Consider the following 22,004-nt stretch of genomic DNA (forward strand, 5'->3'; position numbering starts at 1 on the left):
TTTCATTTTTTCTGACCTAATGTCACATCTTCCAAAGTAGTTGCCGAAAAGATGCCACATTCAAAGTGAACAAATAGATGGTGCTTTCTCAAATAAGTAACACAACAAAATAATCATTTTCTTTACCCAACTCCCAAAACTGTTATGGCCTCGTTTATGTCGGAACCCAAGGTGAACTCAGTGAATTCTCTTCGTCATTATCATTATAATGGAAATTGAAGTTTGGATTTTGATGTCGAAGGTACAGCTCTGTTTACAAATTCAGGGCCATTCTTTCCATAGCAAATTGGCGATTCAAAATGAATTGCGGAATAACGCTAGTGTCAGTGTGCAATGAGATAAATATCAAACAACATTTTAATTAAAGACAACGTCGAACACAATTATTGAAATATCTTCAAAGAGTGGATGTTAAACTGCGCACCTAGTTTTATTAATAGTTTTTCAGGCCTCCAAATATTCCAAAAAGAGATCTGCCGCTTTATCAGTATGAAATGTTTCAATATAAGGAACAAGATGTAAATGAGATCGAGCGCATTTCGGAGTCACTGCATGCAACATAGCAGGCAACCTCTCGTTGAACGACTTTCTCCGTCTTTTCTTTTGAGTTTCACTCGCTGACATTATAATTGCGACTTGCTATCTTCAAATGAAGGAGACTTTCAAGACTACTGTGACTCGCGGAAAATGCACAGTAAATGTGCGCACTTCTTTTGTACTTTCCCGCACAAAGAATTTCTAATTTGCTGCGAAAAAGTTACAATTTTTAACTAGACACATTTTTATTCAAAGTTAAGCCAGCGTACAATAGAGATACATAATTAGCGAGGTGTCAGTATACCGTCACTTTTGACTTTAATTAGTGAATGCTAGGAATCGTCACGTGAATAACGATTTTAATAACATCGCTATGCATTCAAAAGTAGATTTATTTTCTTTCTTTTTTTCCAAAATTTCAGGGGGCAGCTGCCCCCCCCCGGCTACGGTACTGGTATGTATAGTGTGTTTGTGTATGTAAGTGTAGGGGGGGGGCATGGAAAAAAATCGAGAACTTGCAGGGGGTCCGTCAATTTTTCCCAAGCTTTTGTAGGGAGGGGGCATGAAAAATTTACACAAGGAAAAGGGGAAATCCTCCGGGGTCCCCCTGGAAGTAAAATCTGGACACTCCCTAATTCATTATAATCAATAGTGAACGTCAAGTTTTTGGTTTTGGTTTTGATTTCTATGCAAATCAAGTTTGTGCTTTTTTTTTTTGCTTTTTTTTTCTCTTTTTTTTCCTCCTTTTTTTTCTCAGTATTGTAAAGCGCATTGAGGCTGTTGCGTAATGCGCTGATAAGAATTTATTATTATTATTATTATTATTATTATTATTATTATTATTATTATTATTATCTTTGTATTCAATACTGTAGTTTAGTGTTTTATTTATATATTTATATTTATAATTATCTATTATCTTTGTTATTATTGTTTCGGTATGTTTTTGACAATAGATAATGCATTTCTTACATTATTTCTTGTCAAATAAAATATGCTATACTATACTATATTCTGTGAACGAGGATGGAAGCATATAACGCGGTGAGGGCGCACTGACCAATGGCTGCCTCCATGACTTTCCTCACACACGCGTGCTAGCAACTATTTGGTTGGATAACTCTCACTGCATAGTACGGTCACAGACTTTAAAAGCAAGACCATTGAAATGGCGTTGTTTTCGATAAGCAGGTAAGATTGCCCCACTCTGAGTCTGGCAATCAGAAGACTTTTAAGAGTCATCAGCACTGTTATCAATTATCAAACTCGATTCATGTGTTAACGTTTTGGATTCTCCCACATCTATGATTCATACCACTGTATCTTAATCATGAAAGAAATCTACGATGCACATGTTCTCACTTAGGAGGACCATTGTTGGTGTTTTCATTCGAAGTAGTATTTATTCTGCGAATTTTAGTTCGTCTTGAACTAGCGTACCATGGATCTATTATTGAGCGTACGTACGTATTCGAAGCATGGATCTATCACGGTACAAGATGGCCAGCTGTCACACTGACACTGTGTGTGCGTTCTTGGTGTTTGGTCGTGAGTGGCATGTCGTATACAATGTACACGTGTTCTACGATAATCATTTGTAATAAATTCACTATAGATAGTCCCATGTAATAAAAATCACTAATGATAAACAAGAACCACTTGTAAAAAGTCACTATAGTTAGTACCCTGTAATAAAAATCAAAAATAATAATTTGTAGTAAAAGTCACTTGAGATAGCAAATAGTGACTCATGTCTGATAAAAATGTATTTCTGAAGGCCAAATCTAGTAGTAGTACCACTCTGGTGTTGGTAGCCAGCCCTCACTGGAGAGACTACTGCTACCCTGGTGTCGGTAGCCTGCCCTCACTGGAGAGACTACTGCCACTGCGGTGGTGTTAGCCGTTCCTCACTGAAACAGCTATTGCCACCACCAATGATACCCCGGGCCACGATATTTCTGTTGCTGAACATCTCCCAATAAATAAATCACACAGGACTCTTCAAATGCTTCCATTTTATCTTAGAAACACCAAATGGAAACCTATTATTTCATTTCTCATGCAAAATAAAGGGTCCACAAGGTGTAAGTGATGTTTGTGTGTTATCATTATGGTGTCTATCTCAACCTAAAACCTTGTGATTAGGCTCACTGATCTTGATTGTTTATTTAATTCATCTGGCTCGGTCTACGGAAAACAGCTGTAAGCTGTAAGATTTGCATACTTGTGTCATTTACTTCTCCATGTCCACAGCTGCTTATAAGATTGTGCTGCCAAATCCTTCAAATATACATCTACTGTATATCCTTGCTTTTATTGATCTTGTTGGTCTCTGTGGTACAACCAGTTGTATAAGGTACAAACATGTATGTACATATGTTACACCCAATCTGTGAAACTACCCAATTCATGAAATGTGCATGTAACTTTGCCCAGTTCATGGAATGGTCAACCTTATGCAAATGAGAGTATAGATTACGATCTAAAAGGGGCCGAATTAAATTTTTGTGGGCAAGAGTTTTAAACTGGGGTGTTGATTATCGAACTCTATTAAGAATTAAGAAAAAAATACTCAACCTCTGACAATGCGAGTTCAGTTCAGTTGTGGTGAAAATTGATTCTCAAACAGAGGACATTATATCATTTCAAGTTGTAATGTGTTCCTTTGATCTGAAAGTATTTTATATGCTATCTGTTATATATATAGATATATGGGAGGTGACGATGATGTTGAAGATGAGACTACTATGCAAGAAACACATTTATCAACTCTGTATGACAAGGTGAAGACAAGACAACTAAAGAGACGAAATCAACATAAAGACTCTCAAGATGTGAACAGTGCAATGATAGATGGGAAGGATAATTCTGACAGTACACTTCCAAAGAAAAGAAAAAAACAAAAGAGGACGAAAGAAATTGTTATGGGTGAAGAAGAAGATTTGAAAGAAGATCAAGAAATAAATGTAGGAAAGAAAGAGAGACAAAAACAGTCTAGGAGAATGAAGCAAGTAAACCTTGATGTGGATAATGAGGAAGATTTAATACAAGAGGAACACAACAAGAGTAGCACACTAAAAGAGAATAAACATTCACAAAGTAATGATTCAAATGAACTTCCATCAAATACAGATATCAGTAAATGTAAAATGAAAGATGGGAAAAAACACAAAAAGTGTAGAAAGGATACCAAGAGCAAAGTGGACAAGGCTTGTGATGTAAATAATGAAGATTCACATGAGGAAAATCTAAAAGATATTGTAATACCAAGTGATGATGAAAGTAATAGTGGGGATGAAGAGAAGGGAGGGGCAACAAAAAATAATATAAGTCAAGCAGAAATTGAAAGTGGTGATGAAGATGATGCAAAAGATAATGAAGACTCTGATGTAGTGGGCTTTACAATATTAGGTGACAGAAAACTGCCAAAGACAGATCAAGTAAGTTTACAGTACACAACAAGTATAAATTTGTTTGTCGAACCAGTCCTGTGCAGACTGTCACCCTGTAACATTCCTGTGGTACAAGTCTGTATCAGCACTGTACAGGGTTGTAACAGCTGTAACCACAGGCCTGTCAGCAGTGGTGTTGCTACATTATTGTATACATTGCTGCAGGTTTGAATTCACTGCTGATAAATTGATGTACATGTATACAGGCTTTTCACAGTTGGCTGTATTTTCTGCATGTGACAATACCTGTATGTATATTGAGCAAGGGCATGAAGTAACAAATATTGTGTATATCAACAGTGAAATAATATTTAAATAAAGACATAAACAACATGAAGACAATACTTGTAATTCCCGAAGATAAGTTCTGCCATGGTACCATGATATTTATGTGATACATGATAAATATCTGTAGAATGGTCAGCTTTCAACTCTTCAGCAGAAAATTTTGATTTAAGCAAGATGTCACCAATTTTGTTTTTGTTTATTTCCCTTGCAAAAGAATGTTTCGGAGATTCATCCCTATAATGAGCCTTTCAGGAATCTCTTGCAATGTCCCGTAAACTCCACAATGTACTACAACATGCATTGAGACAAAAACAGTCTACGCTGAACACATATCTCACCACCACAAGCGGGCAGGAGGTGGTAATGACCTTGGAAAGAAAATTCATGGATCACATGGTCAATTTCAAGCATCCTGATTTTTATATTCAATGCTGTGTCCCATCCCTCTATGTTACTACTATAAGCATGGAACGTGTTTGAGCGTGAGAACAGCAGTTCTTCAACTGCCATCTTTCAAGTGTGATCGTTATCCAATCACCTTACATAAAATTGCCGACATCAACTCTAGGGTCAAGAAACTTTACTACTCTTATAACTTGAATTCAGAATTGCTATACCAATACATGTTAATAGAGACCTTCTGATTGGCTAATGTCTGTTACAGGTTCATAGAGTCCTTCTGATTGGCTAATGTCTGTTACAGGTTCATAGAGTCCTTCTGATTGACTAATGTCTGTTACAGGTTCATAGAGTCCTTCCTGATTGGTTGAGTCATCCATCAATCATTAACAATGACATGAATCAGAACAAATGCAAGATTGAAGATCTACCACAGATTGACAAACAACTCCAAAGTAGGCTACAAGAAATGGGGATCACTCACTTCTTTCCAGGTAAGTTCTCACTTATCTTATTTCATATGATGTGTTAAATGTGCACACAAAAATCTGTACAACTATAATGTACCAATACTGTATATCTGTACAACTATAATGTACCAATACTGTATATCTGTACAACTATAATGTACCAATACTGTATATCTGTACAACTATAATGTACCAATACTGTATATCTGTACAGCTATAATGCACCAATACTGTATATCTGTACAACTTTTAATAATGTACCAATACTGTATATCTGTACAACTATAATGTACCAATACTGTATATCTGTACAACTTTAATGTACCAATACTGTATATCTGTACAACTATAATGTACCAGTACTGTATATCTGTACAACTATAATGTACCAATACTGTATATCTGTACAACTATAATGTACCAATACTGTATATCTGTACAACTATAATGTACCAGTACTGTATATCTGTACAACTATAATGTACCAATACTGTATATCTGTACAACTATAATGTACCAATACTGTATATCTGTACAACTATAATGTACCAATACTGTATATGTGTACAACTATAATGTACCAATACTGTATATCTGTACAACTATAATGTACCAATACTGTATATCTGTACAACTATAATGTACCAATACTGTATATCTGTACAACTATAATGTACCAGTACTGTATATCTGTACAACTATAATGTACCAATACTGTATATCTGTACAACTATAATGTACCAATACTGTATATCTGTACAACTATAATGTACCAATACTGTATATCTGTACAACTATAATGTACCAATACTGTATATCTGTACAACTATAATGTACCAGTACTGTATATCTGTACAACTATAATGTACCAATACTGTATATCTGTACAACTATAATGTACCAATACTGTATATCTGTACAACTATAATGTACCAATACTGTATATCTGTACAACTATAATGTACCAATACTGTATATCTGTACAACTATAATGTACCAGTACTGTATATCTGTACAACTATAATGTACCAATACTGTATATCTGTACAACTATAATGTACCAATACTGTATATGTGTACAACTATAATGCACCAATACTGTATATCTGTACAACTATAATGTACCAATACTGTATATCTGTACAATTATAATGTACCAATACTGTATATCTGTACAACTATAATGTACCAATACTGTATATCTGTACAACTATAATGTACCAATACTGTATATGTGTACAACTATAATGTACCAATACTGTATATCTGTACAACTATAATGTACCAATACTGTATATCTGTACAACTATAATGTACCAGTACTGTATATCTGTACAATTATAATGTACCAGTACTGTATATCTGTACAACTATAATGTACCAATACTGTATATCTGTACAACTATAATGTACCAATACTGTATATCTGTACAACTATAATGTACCAATACTGTATATCTGTACAACTATAATGTACCAATACTGTATATCTGTACAACTATAATGTACCAATACTGTATATCTGTACAATTATAATGTACCAATACTGTATATCTGTACAACTATAATGTACCAATACTGTATATCTGTACAATTATAATGTACCAATACTGTATATCTGTACAATTATAATGTACCAGTACTGTATATCTGTACAACTATAATGTACCAATACTGTATATCTGTACAACTATAATGTACCAGTACTGTATATCTGTACAATTATAATGTACCAATACTGTATATCTGTACAACTATAATGGACCAATACTGTATATCTGTACAACTATAATGTACCAATACTGTATATCTGTACAACTATAATGTACCAATACTGTATATCTGTACAACTATAATGTACCAGTACTGTATATCTGTACAATTATAATGTACCAGTACTGTATATCTGTACAACTATAATGTACCAATACTGTATATCTGTACAACTATAATGTAACTATACTGTATATCTGTACAACTATAATGTAACTATACTGTATATCTGTACAACTATAATGTACCAATCCAATATTCAATTAATATTAATCTTTATTTGTTTCTTAGTCCAGCACCAAGTCATCCCTGCTATTTTGTCAAGTGTTCGTAATGGTCTACAATGTGGTGTGGCTGGATTCAGACCAAGTGATCTGTGTGTCTCGGCACCAACTGGTAGTGGCAAGACATTGGCTTTTGTTATTCCTGTTATTCAGGTACATGTACCCTAAAGTTTAAATAAGATGAAGTCAAAATTTGTATAAAGCCCAATTCAAAAACATATGTGTATTATTGTTGAGAGGCACTTCACATAAAATGAAATAAAGTACTGTCCATCCATCTTCAAAAATACATAAACCAAAGAAGACACAGGTTTATCCTACAGTGAAAAAAGCAAACTGTTTGGAGAATTGGAATACATACAAATGAAAACATAAAAAATAAAACAATTATTCAAAAGAGTTTCAGAGGTAAAAAGAATGATGTAAAAATTGTTCAATATTGTTCAAAAACTCAACCTGTGTGGTTTATTACATTGTAGACACTGATGGGTGATGGGTGATGTGTGGTTTATTACATTGTAGAAACTGATAGGTGATGTGTGGTTTATTACATTATAGGCACTGATAGGTGATGTGTGGTTTATTACATTGTAGATACTGATGGGTGATGTGTGGTTTATTACATTATAGGCACTGATAGGTGATGTGTGGTTTATTACATTATAGGCACTGATAGGTGATGTGTGGTTTATTACATTATAGGCACTGATAGGTGATGTGTGGTTTATTACATTATAGATACTGATGGGTGATGTGTGGTTTATTACATTGTAGATACTGATGGGTGATGTGTGGTTTATTACATTGTAGATACTGATAGGTGATGTGTGGTTTATTACATTATAGGCACTGATGGGTGATGTGTGGTTTATTACATTATAGGCACTGATGGGTGATGTGTGGTTTATTACATTGTAGATACTGATAGGTGATGTGTGGTTTATTACATTATAGATACTGATAGGTGATGTGTGGTTTATTACATTATAGATACTGATAGGTGATGTGTGGTTTATTACATTATAGGAACTGATGGGTGATGTGTGGTTTATTACATTGTAGGCACTGATAGGTGATGTGTGGTTTATTACATTGTAGATACTGATGGGTGATGTGTGGTTTATTACATTATAGACACTGATAGGTGATGTGTGGTTTATTACATTATAGGCACTGATGGGTGATGTGTGGTTTATTACATTGTAGATACTGATGGGTGATGTGTGGTTTATTACATTGTAGATACTGATGGGTGATGTGTGGTTTATTACATTATAGACACTGATAGGTGATGTGTGGTTTATTACATTATAGGCACTGATGGGTGATGTGTGGTTTATTACATTGTAGATACTGATAGGTGATGTGTGGTTTATTACATTATAGATACTGATAGGTGATGTGTGGTTTATTACATTATAGATACTGATAGGTGATGTGTGGTTTATTACATTATAGGAACTGATGGGTGATGTGTGGTTTATTACATTGTAGGCACTGATAGGTGATGTGTGGTTTATTACATTGTAGGCACTGATAGGTGATGTGTGGTTTATTACATTGTAGATACTGATAGGTGATGTGTGGTTTATTACATTGTAGGCACTGATAGGTGATGTGTGGTTTATTACATTGTAGATACTGATAGGTGATGTGTGGTTTATTACATTGTAGATACTGATAGGTGATGTGTGGTTTATTACATTATAGATACTGATAGGTGATGTGTGGTTTATTACATTATAGATACTGATAGGTGATGTGTGGTTTATTACATTATAGGAACTGATGGGTGATGTGTGGTTTATTACATTGTAGGCACTGATAGGTGATGTGTGGTTTATTACATTATAGATACTGATAGGTGATGTGTGGTTTATTACATTATAGGAACTGATGGGTGATGTGTGGTTTATTACATTGTAGGCACTGATAGGTGATGTGTGGTTTATTACATTGTAGATACTGATGGGTGATGTGTGGTTTATTACATTATAGACACTGATAGGTGATGTGTGGTTTATTACATTATAGGCACTGATGGGTGATGTGTGGTTTATTACATTGTAGATACTGATGGGTGATGTGTGGTTTATTACATTGTAGATACTGATGGGTGATGTGTGGTTTATTACATTATAGACACTGATAGGTGATGTGTGGTTTATTACATTATAGGCACTGATGGGTGATGTGTGGTTTATTACATTGTAGATACTGATAGGTGATGTGTGGTTTATTACATTATAGATACTGATAGGTGATGTGTGGTTTATTACATTATAGATACTGATAGGTGATGTGTGGTTTATTACATTATAGGAACTGATGGGTGATGTGTGGTTTATTACATTGTAGGCACTGATAGGTGATGTGTGGTTTATTACATTGTAGATACTGATAGGTGATGTGTGGTTTATTACATTGTAGGCACTGATAGGTGATGTGTGGTTTATTACATTGTAGATACTGATAGGTGATGTGTGGTTTATTACATTGTAGATACTGATAGGTGATGTGTGGTTTATTACATTATAGATACTGATAGGTGATGTGTGGTTTATTACATTATAGATACTGATAGGTGATGTGTGGTTTATTACATTATAGGAACTGATGGGTGATGTGTGGTTTATTACATTGTAGGCACTGATAGGTGATGTGTGGTTTATTACATTGTAGATACTGATAGGTGATGTGTGGTTTATTACATTGTAGACACTGATGGGTGATGTGTGGTTTATTACATTGTAGGCACTGATAGGTGATGTGTGGTTTATTACATTGTAGGCACTGATAGGTGATGTGTGGTTTATTACATTGTAGATACTGATAGGTGATGTGTGGTTTATTACATTATAGGCACTGATGGGTGATGTGTGGTTTATTACATTGTAGGCACTGATGGGTGATGTGTGGTTTATTACATTGTAGATACTGATGGGTGATGTGTGGTTTATTACATTGTAGGCACTAATGGGTCGTGTTGTATGCCATGTGAGAGCCCTAGCAGTTCTACCAACCAGAGATCTAGCAATGCAAATATACCAAGTGTTCAACATTTACTGTAAAGGTACTGATCTGAAGGTGGTATTAATAGGTGCTAACAAATCATTTACTCAAGAACAGACAGCACTGGTGACAAGTAAATAGTAAGTGCTTATTATTTAAAGTTTAATTATGAGTTATAGTTCTATGGTTACCATGATAACATTTCTAGACCCAATAAGCATACAGGTCTATCGTTACCATGGTAACATTTCTAGACCCAATAAGCATACAGGTCTATGTTTACCATAGTAACATATCTAGACTATGTATTTCTGTACTATCATGGTAACATCACTAGACTATATAGGTCAGCACAAAGTATATCTTCTTTAAACAGAAAACATGAAATATTCCTTTGTTGTACCCTCCACGTAAATAACAGTAATTCATTGATGAAGCTGAAGTTATATTACACTGTGTGTGGGAGTCACTGGCAACAGACATCATAATTTGTGTGTGGGAGTCACTGGTAACAGACATCATAATTTGTGTGTGGGAGTCACTGGTAACAGACATCATAATTTGTGTGTGGGAGTCACTGGCAACAGACATCATAATTTGTGTGTGGGAGTCACTGGTAACAGACATAATTTGTGTGTGGGAGTCACTGGCAACAGACATCATAATTTGTGTGTGGGAGTCACTGGTAACAGACATCATAATTTGTGTGTTGGAGTCACTGGCAACAGACATCATAATTTGTGTGTGGGAGTCACTGGTAACAGACATCATAATTTGTCAAATCATGCAAATATGGTTAATTTTGAAATAAGGAATAACGGTAATTAATTGATGAAGCTGAAGTTATATTACATTGTGTGTGGGAGTCACTGGCAACAGACATCATAATTTGTGTGTGGGAGTCACTGGCAACAGACATCATAATTTGTGTGTGGGAGTCACTGGCAACAGACATCATAATGTGTGTGGGAGTCACTGGCAACAGACATCATAATTTGTGTGTGGGAGTCACTGGCAACAGACATAATTTGTGTGTGGGAGTCACTGGCACAGACATCATAATTTGTCAAATCATGCTAATATGGTTAATTTTGAAATAAGGAAAAAAGTCGGTATCTTATTTCAATTGAGACATTTCATACCAAAACATAATATTATTGTGGTCCTTCTTTACAAAACTTTCATACAACGCATTTAATATGGCCTGGAGATTTGGGCTCCACTTACCATTTACATTTCATATGGCCTGGAGATTTGGGGCTCCACTTACCATTCACATTTCATATGGCCTGGAGATTTGGGGCTCCACTTACCATTCACATTTCATATGGCCTGGAGATTTGGGGCTCCACTTACCATTTACATTTCATATGGCCTGGAGATTTGGGGCTCCACTTACCATTCACATTTCACATGGCCTGGAGATTTGGGGCTCCACTTACCATTTACATTTCATATGGCCTGGAGATTTGGGGCTCCACTTACCATTCACATTTCATATGGCCTGGAGATTTGGGGCTCCACTTACCATTCACATTTCATATGGCCTGGAGATTTGGGGCTCCACTTACCATTCACATTTCATATGGCTTGGAGGTTTGGGGCTCCACTTACCATTCACATTTCATATGGCTTGGAGGTTTGGGGCTCCACTTACCATTCACATTTCATATGGCTGGGAGGTTTGGGGCTCCACTTACCATTCACATTTCATATGGCCTGGAGATTTGGGGCTCAACTTACCATTCACATTTCATATGGCCTGGAGGTTTGGGGCTCCACTTACCATTCACATTTCATATGGCCTGGAGGTTTGGGGCTCCACTTACCATTCACATTTCATATGGCCTGGAGATTTGGAATGGCATACAGCTCTGGTTACCACGGTATCATCTCTAGACTACCAGTAGCCTACACAGTCAGTCAGCCTTGCAGAGTAAGAACATGTATCATATAGATACATGTACATTATATACTTGATACATTGTAATACTACATGTATACTGGTGTATATATAGATACATTGTAACATTATATATCTACCTGATTGTAACATATAGATACATTGTAACATTTCATATGTTACATTGTAACATGAATATTTCTGTTTATTCTTCTGTAGCTGTAATGGATACATGAGTCAGGCTGACATCGTCATAGCAACACCTGGTAGACTGGTAGACCATATTACAAGGACACCAGGTTTCACATTAAGGTCCTTGAGATTTCTGGTAAGTTACCATAGCAACCACTACATTATCATGTAATATTAGATTATAGTTGTTTTAGACAATGATTATTGTATTCTTTTGATAAAATTTACACTTTATTGCACCATCTCTATGGTCATGGAGAAGAGATCCACAGGCATTAGCAACAAATGCATTCTCTCTAGCATGAACAAACAAAAACATATACATGTTTCCACCACCACCTCTAATATCCAGATGTCTTAAAAAGATGCATGCAGACCAGGCTAATTCCATAGTCATAACACCAGTGTGGGCCAAGAGGCCTTGGTACCCATTGTTGCTGCAAATGTCTTGTCAGGAACCTCTACTGTTACCACAACATGGGAATCTATTACTAGAACCACACACAGGAATCTATTACTAGAACCACAATACGGGAATCTATTACTAGAACCACACACAGGAATCTATTACTAGAACCATACACAGGAATCTATTACTAGAACCACAACACGGGAATCTATTACTAGAACCATACACAGGAATCTATTACTAGAACCACACACATGAATCTATTACTAGAACCATACACAGGAATCTATTACTAGAACCACACACAGGAATCTATTACTAGAACCATACACAGGAATCTATTACTAGAACCACAACACGGGAATCTATTACTAGAACCATACACAGGAATCTATTACTAGAACCACACACATGAATCTATTACTAGAACCATACACAGGAATCTATTACTAGAACCACACACAGGAATCTATTACTAGAACCATACACAGGAATCTATTACTAGAACCCACACATAGGAATCTATTACTAGAACCACAATACGGGAATCTATTACTAGAACCACAATACGGGAATCTATTACTAGAACCACAATACGGGAATCTATTACTAGAACCACACACAGGAATCTATTACTAGAACCACAATACGGGAATCTATTACTAGAACCATACACAGGAATCTATTACTAGAACCACAATACGGGAATCTATTACTAGAACCACAATACGGGAATCTATTACTAGAACCACACACAGGAATCTATTACTAGAACCACACACAGGAATCTATTACTAGAACCACACACAGGAATCTATTACTAGAACCACAATACGGGAATCTATTACTAGAACCACAATACGGGAATCTATTACTAGAACCACACACAGGAATCTATTACTAGAACCACAATACGGGAATCTATTACTAGAACCATACACAGGAATCTATTACTAGAACCACAATACGGGAATCTATTACTAGAACCATACACAGGAATCTATTACTAGAACCACAATACGGGAATCTATTACTAGAACCACAATACGGGAATCTATTACTAGAACCACACACAGGAATCTATTACTAGAACCACACACAGGAATCTATTACTAGAACCACAACACGGGAATCTATTACTAGAACCACAATACGGGAATCTATTACTAAAACCACACACAAGAATCTATTACTAGAACCACACACAGGAATCTATTACTAGAACCATACACAGGAATCTATTACTAGAACCACACACAGGAATCTATTACTAGAACCACAATACGGGAATCTATTACTAGAACCACACAGGAATCTATTACTAGAACCACACACAGGAATCTATTACTAGAACCATACACAGGAATCTATTACTAGAACCACACACAGGAATCTATTACTAGAACCACAACACAGGAATCTATTACTAGAACCCACACAGGAATCTATTACTAGAACCACACACAGGAATCTATTACTAGAACCATACACAGGAATCTATTACTAGAACCACACACAGGAATCTATTACTAGAACCATACACAGGAATCTATTACTAGAACCATACACAGGAATCTATTACTAGAACCACACACAGGAATCTATTACTAGAACCACAATACGGGAATCTATTACTAGAACCATACACAGGAATCTATTACTAGAACCATACACAGGAATCTATTACTAGAACCATACACAGGAATCTATTACTAGAACCACAACACAGGAATCTATTACTAGAACCACAACACGGGAATCTATTACTAGAACCCACACATAGGAATCTATTACTAGAACCACAATATGGGAATCTATTACTAGAACCACAATACAGGAATCTATTACTAGAACCACATACAGGAATCTATTACTAGAACCACACACAGGAATCTATTACTAGAACCACAATTACTAGAACCACACACAGGAATCTATTACTAGAACCACAATACGGGAATCTATTACTAGAACCATACACAGGAATCTATTACTAGAACCACAACACAGGAATCTATTACTAGAACCACACACAGGAATCTATTACTAGAACCACAATTACTAGAACCACACACAAGAATCTATTACTAGAACCACACATCTTTAATAATAAGTTTATTTACCAATATTTACCAATATAATAATAATAAAAATTATTCTTAAAAAGATACACATACAGAATAAATGGCAAAAGGGATCATGAAATAGCAAAGCTAGTCAAGCTTGTATCCCCTTAGTGACTAACAAGCACACTCGTACTTGTAGGTGTATATATTCGATGTTCAAGATTGCCATAGAAACTATAACAAATAAGAAACATAACAAAATGACAAAGCACAACAATAACAGTGGAACAGTAAAATTGATACACATACAATCACCACAGTCAGTTCACGAAAGAAATATAAAGTTGTACATGACATTATAGTTATACATATTCTGAGAATAACAACTCCTTCACTTTCTTTTTAAAATTCGTGCGTGAGCCAATAGACCGAATCTCAACAGGCATATTGTTCCAGGTTTTAACGCCAGAGTATGATATGGAAGATTGACCAAATGTTGTATGATTATACTCTAGAAAAAGGTTACCACTATGTCTTTGCCTTGTATCATAGGGATGCTCTATAAGAGTAAAGTAATCTGTAATAGAGTGTGCAGACTTGTGATACATCAAATCATGTATAAAAGAGCTGACTGAAAATCTGTACAGTTTGAAAATATCTAGGATTTTCAGTTGTTTGAACAATGGGGCAGAATGATCCGTATACGAGCTAAACGTCATCGCACGGACTGCCATCTTTTGTGCCGTCAAAATACAATGTAAATGTGTCGAATATGCATTCCCCCAAACTTCTAGACCGTAGGTAAGATGAGACTGAATAAGGGATGAATACAAGAGAATCAAAGTGTCTATTGGTAAAAAATGTCTTAGTTTGAATAGCATACCACACATCGTCTTGATTTTGCTGTGGACATGTGCTATGTGATTAGTCCTCTTTAAATGTTTATCAATAAGGAGACCAACAAAAGGGACAACATCTACTTCACTAATCGTGTCCCTTCTCATTAGAATAGAACCCTTAACATCTACTTGTCTCTGTTTGCCCCTAAATATAATATAATTTGATTTCGTTTTGTTGATTGTCATTTTATTGACATCACACCATTGCAGCACCATCTTTAGGTGGTTGGTAGCAATGTCAAGATCAATTGAGTGGTTTGCTGGGTAAGTATGAAATAGATTTGAGTCATCAGCAAACAGTCGAAAATTGAAAAATGAACTAGAATTTGGGAGGTCATTTATGTATAGTAAGAAAAGTGTGGGGCCAAGGACAGAACCCTGGGGAACCCCACAATTAATAAATTCATTTTGTGACGTAATCCCACCAAGACTTATGAATTGAGATCTTTGGGATAAGTAACTTTTGATCCATTGCAAAATAATACCTCTAAATCCATAGCGTTCTAGCTTATCTAATAATATCTTATGATCAATTGAATCAAATGCTTTGCTGAAATCAATGAATATACCAAGAGTGGGGTTACCTTGATCCATTTGTTCTAAAATATGATTTATCAAGTTAATCATTGACAATTTAGTACTGTGTTTCTTCCTAAATCCGTATTGATGTTTGAATAGTATGCTATATTTATCCAAAAAAATAGTAAATTGGTTGTTGACTATTTTTTCCAAAATCTTACTAAAAAGAGGTAGAATAGATATTGGTCGATAATTTCCGGGATTACAATTTTCACCCTTTTTGAAGATAGGCGTGACCTTTGCGATTTTCAAAGCAGAAGGAAATATGCCAGTAGAAAATGACAAATTAAAGATATGTGCAAGCGGGTGTGCTATAATATCTGCAGAATCAATTAATAGCCGAGGGGGCAAATTGTCCCAACCACATGCTTTTTTGGGATCTAGGGTTTTCAGAAGATTACATACTTCAAGTTCCGTTGTCGGTTTGAGGAAAAACGTATGCTGCAGAGGTTGACCGAAAAATTGCTTAAAATCAATATCTGTGTTCGGAATAGTCTCAGCCAACTGTCTACCTACATTGACAAAGTGTTCATTAAATCCCTTTACTATTTCACCCTGGTCTGTTACGAGGTGGCTGTTGCCATTAACATTCAACTCCAATTTTTCTGGGAATATAGAAACACTGTGTTGTTTACCAATTAAATTATTAATGACATTCCACGTTTTTCTGGGGTTGTTTTTGTTAAAAGTTAACAAATCTACAAAATACTTCTTTTTTGCACTCCTCAGTACACTCGTGAGCAGATTACGGTAAGTTTTATATTTCGCTACAGCACTAGCTTCATGTTGACTTGCAATGACTTTAGAATATAATTTATGTTTTATATTTATCGATTTTTTTATTGCTTTTGTAATCCATGGACTACTTTTCCTCTTTGGTTTGAGGGTTCTTAGACGTAGGGGGGCATGATTATTGCATATATCAGTATATATATCTGTGAATAAATTGAAAGCAGAATCCGTATCAGAGGCATTGTATACAGGTTGCCAAGACACGTTTTGCAGTTCACTTATAAATTGATCATACTTATAAGATTTAAAATCTCTTGTAAGGACGGGTCTGGTGTTTGGCGAATCGATGTCGAAGTTTTCAAAAATAGCAAAAGTAGGAAAATGGTCGGATATGTCAGTTTGAATAGTTCCGGCATGAATTCTATCCGTGCTAATATTTGTATATATGTGATCAATGACAGTTGATGTATTGCAAGTAACGCGAGTAGGGACTGAGATAATCTGCTCAAGGTGTAAACACTGCAATATGGAAATTAGTTGGTTACTCTGATTATCCCTACTACAATAATTTATATTAAAATCACCCATCAGAATGCATTGTTTTTTATCGACTTTGACTTTATGGAGCGTGTTAAGTAGAGAATTCGTAAATTCAGGAATATTAGTATTGGGTTTTCGATAAATAACCCCAACAATAATTCTTTGTTTCTGGGCGAGTAATTCTAACCATAAACAATCAGAGTGAACTACGGAATAATCTAAGATTCGATATTTGATGGACGTGTGAATATATGCACCTGCACCGCCGCCTCTACCAGAATTTCTACAGTTCAGTTCCAATGAATAGTTATGTAAATTAGCAAGGTGTTGGTTGTCCAGGTGCCATACTTCAGATAAACCAATGATTTTAAAATTTTGTTTGATACAATCCTCGTAAAACATTTTCAAATTATCGAAGTTTTTCCTAAGTGATCTAATATTAATATGTGAGATTGAGAATGATTTGTTGTATTTAGTGGCAAATTTACTGGTAAACTCTAAAGGTGATAGAGTGTAGTTTTCAATATTGAAAGCATGAATGTCTTCTTCGTATTCAGTGTCCATTATTTGTCATTGTTTAGTTAGCAAGCTAATTTATCACACAACAGATCCTACTGAATTTTTCTGATGTCATCTTCAACCCTGATAATAACTGGGTCGTCACTTTGGTCTTTTCTTACATATATTCTACCATTCTTTGTCCACATATACTTGTACTGTGATTGCTTTCTGGCCTTGTTAACCATAGAAAGTAGATCCCGCGACGCTTTACATAGATTTTCGTTGATGAAGATGTAGTTGGCTTGGTTAAACCCAATGTCTTTGGTTGTGATGTTTTTAAGTTTGCGACGATTCTCGTAGATGACATTTCTCTGTTTTCGTGATGTGAATCGTACAATTATAGGTCTAGGTCTTGGACGGCTATCATGGTGTGAAGTCTTTATGGTTCCAAGACGGTGAGAAATATCGATATCAGATTCACTAATGGAAGAATGTACTTTCTGTAAAGTCGACAAGACGATTTTATCTGTATTCTCGTTTCCACTTTGTGACTCGGGTATACCACAGATTTCGAGGTTTACTCGCCTGTGGTATTGGTCAAGGTCAGAAACTTCACTTTTTAGTTCCCTCAATTCCTTACGTAACACGTTATTGTCTTGCGATAATTCAGCATTTGACTTACGTAGTTTTTCCAGTGTTTGTTTCATTTCTTCAAACTCCAGACTGATATACTCCATGGACTGCACCATGTCTGTTTGCTTCCTTTTAACATCTGATAAGTCACTTGCAATTGAAGTTAATTGCTTCTGGATAGGTTGCAGAAGGACCCGGAGTTTGTCAACTGATTTGTCACTAATGCATGTGGCGTCCATTTTGACGTTGTCGTCACAGCCGAATCTTTCTAGGTTACATTTTTCACACAACATGAGGTCGCCCTGGCACGTCCTCACCTTTTTCCTGGTACCACAATCATCACACTTCATGTTGAGAAGGAACAGGATACAGCGTTTTCAAAGATACTTGTAAAAGTACGAAATATACTATTGAGACACGGAGCACGAGACGAGCCCAACCTGCTGACACCTGTCACCACATAGGAATCTATTACTAGAACCATACACAGGAATCTATTACTAGAACCACAATACAGGAATCTATTACTAGAACCACAATACGGGAATCTATTACTAGAACCACAATACAGGAATCTATTACTAGAACCACACACAGGAATCTATTACTAGAACTACACACAGGAATCTATTACTAGAACCACAATACGGGAATCTATTACTAAAACCACACACAGGAATCTATTACTAAAACCACAATACAGGAATCTATTACTAGAACCACACACGGGAATCTATTTCTAGAACCACACACAGGAATCTATTATTATAACCACACACAGGAATCTATTACTAGAACCACAATACGGGAATCTATTACTAGAACCACATACAGGAATCTATTACTAGAACCACACACAGGAATCTATTACTAGAACCACACACAGGAATCTATTACTAGAACCACACACAGGAATCTATTACTAGAACCCACACATAGGAATCTATTACTAGAACCACACACAGGAATCTATTACTAGAACCACAATACGGGAATCTATTACTAGAACCATACACAGGAATCTATTACTAGAACCACAACACAGGAATCTATTCCTAGAACCACACACAGGAATCTATTACTAGAACCACACACAGGAATCTATTACTAGAACCACACACAGGAATCTATTACTAGAACCACAATACGGGAATCTATTACTAAAACCACACACAAGAATCTATTACTAGAACCACACACAGGAATCTATTACAAGAACCACAATACAGGAATCTATTACTAGAACCACACACAGGAATCTATTACTAGAACCACACACAGGAATCTATTACTAGAACCACACACAAGAATCTATTACTAGAACCACAATACAGGAATCTATTACTAGAACCACACACAGGAATCTATTACTAGAACCACAATACGGGAATCTATTACTAAAACCACACACAAGAATCTATTACTAGAACCATACACAGGAATCTATTACTAGAACCACAACACAGGAATCTATTACTAGAACCACACACAGGAATCTATTACTAGAACCACACACAAGAATCTATTACTAGAACCACACATAGGAATCTATTACTAAAACCACACACAAGAATCTATTACTAGAACCACACATAGGAATCTATTACTAAAACCACACACAAGAATCTATTACTAGAACCACACATAGGAATCTATTACTAAAACCACACACAAGAATCTATTACTAGAACCACACACAGGAATCTATTACTAGAACCACAATACAGGAATCTATTACTAGAACCACAATACAGGAATCTATTACTAGAACCACAATACAGGAATCTATTACTAGAACCACAATATGGGAATCTATTACTAGAACCACACACAGGAATCTATTACTAGAACCACAATACGGGAATCTATTACTAGAACCACACACAGGAATCTATTACTAGAACCACAATACAGGAATCTATTTCTAGAACCACAACACAGGAATCTATTACTAGAACCACAATACAGGAATCTATTACTAGAACCACAATACGGGAATCTATTACTAGAACCACACACAGGAATCTATTACTAGAACCACACACAGGAATCTATTACTAGAACCACAATACAGGAATCTATTACTAGAACCACAACACGGGAATCTATTACTAGAACTACACACACGGAAATCATCGAAGGTCAATCTGACTCCACTTGCCCCTGGATGCTCTCAGGCAAAACTACAGAAGTCAAAGAATTTCAACAACAGCCACAGTACTGCTTGAGGCAGTCCGCCATGGGACTTTGAGACAGTATGACTTTTAATGGAAGAAATACTCTTGCTGGTGCCATCAACGGAAGGAAATATTCTTGCTGGTGCCATCAACGGAAGGCAGATCCAACTCGTTGTCCTATCACTGTAATCATAGATTTCCTGACTGAACTATTCCAGAAAAACAAGATCATTCATACAGTACCAGGCAATGACAGAATCACAGTCAGAATTCAGGCTGTTTTTTTTCTTTCTGCTTGTTTTGGTTGCTAGGCAAGCAGACAGAACGAATTTCAACCCGATATTCGTTCTGTCTGCTTGCCTAGCAACCTGAACAAGCAGAAAGAAAGAAAGCAATCTAGACACCCTATGTGTTTGTCAAGCAGACAACGAATTTCCACCCGACATTTGTTCTGTCTGCTCGACAAACACATAGGGTGTCTAGATTGCTTTCTTTCTGTCTGCTTGTTCAGGTTGCTTGGCAAGCAGACAGAATGAATTTCCATCCGATATTTGTTCTGACTGCTTGACAAACAATAGTCGTTACATCGACTAACATCATAGACACACATATTAAGACTATTATATACCGCTTCACAGACCAAACTCAGCTCAATCAGTATTCACCATAAGTATGGGTACTATGTTTGAGTTTGTTTTAAAATACATCACTCAGGGTGACATTTAAGAGCACATGGTGGTGTTGTGTTTGCCTATAAGTATGTGAATACATTAGATTTTAGATTTGAACCCATGATGAAACAATTTGTCATCCGTCAAATGATTTTTAGCACAACTGAACTGATAGGGAGGTTTAGTAGTGCTATAGGCATGGCAAAGTGTCTGTCTGTGTGTAAAGAACTTAAAGTCACCGGTTGTCATGATATTTGGTGGGTGTATTACCTTGGGTGTCTAGTTGGGAGATTGTTCAAATCAATATGATCTTACCACCGGTGTGTGATTATGTTCAAAAACCATATTTGGTGGGAACACTCTTAAGGGTGTTTTAGATTAAGAATTGTTCATAACATGATGATCCCATCAATGATATCCTGATTTCTTAGATTACAGAATGCCATAATGACTGAATTCTTAGATTACAGAATGCCATAATGACTGA

General features: G+C 35.9%; 1 protein-coding gene across 1 annotated transcript in view; it reads left to right on the plus strand.

Moving 5' to 3' along the window:
• Window positions 1-1,600: 1,600 nt before the first annotated feature.
• Window positions 1,601-22,004, plus strand: part of LOC144452893 (ATP-dependent RNA helicase DDX51-like) — a 32,011-nt gene continuing 11,607 nt past the window's right edge. Inside the window, exons 1-6 of the mRNA XM_078144096.1 lie at window positions 1,601-1,728; window positions 3,245-3,977; window positions 5,020-5,170; window positions 7,211-7,356; window positions 10,174-10,355; window positions 12,338-12,446. Of these exons, the coding sequence (XP_078000222.1) occupies window positions 1,706-1,728; window positions 3,245-3,977; window positions 5,020-5,170; window positions 7,211-7,356; window positions 10,174-10,355; window positions 12,338-12,446 (1,344 nt within the window). The 5' untranslated portion in view covers window positions 1,601-1,705. The remainder of the gene's footprint in view (window positions 1,729-3,244; window positions 3,978-5,019; window positions 5,171-7,210; window positions 7,357-10,173; window positions 10,356-12,337; window positions 12,447-22,004) is intronic.

This window comes from Glandiceps talaboti, chromosome 23, assembly GCF_964340395.1.
Source record: "Glandiceps talaboti chromosome 23, keGlaTala1.1, whole genome shotgun sequence".
In the NCBI taxonomy this organism is placed as follows: domain Eukaryota; kingdom Metazoa; phylum Hemichordata; class Enteropneusta; family Spengelidae; genus Glandiceps; species Glandiceps talaboti.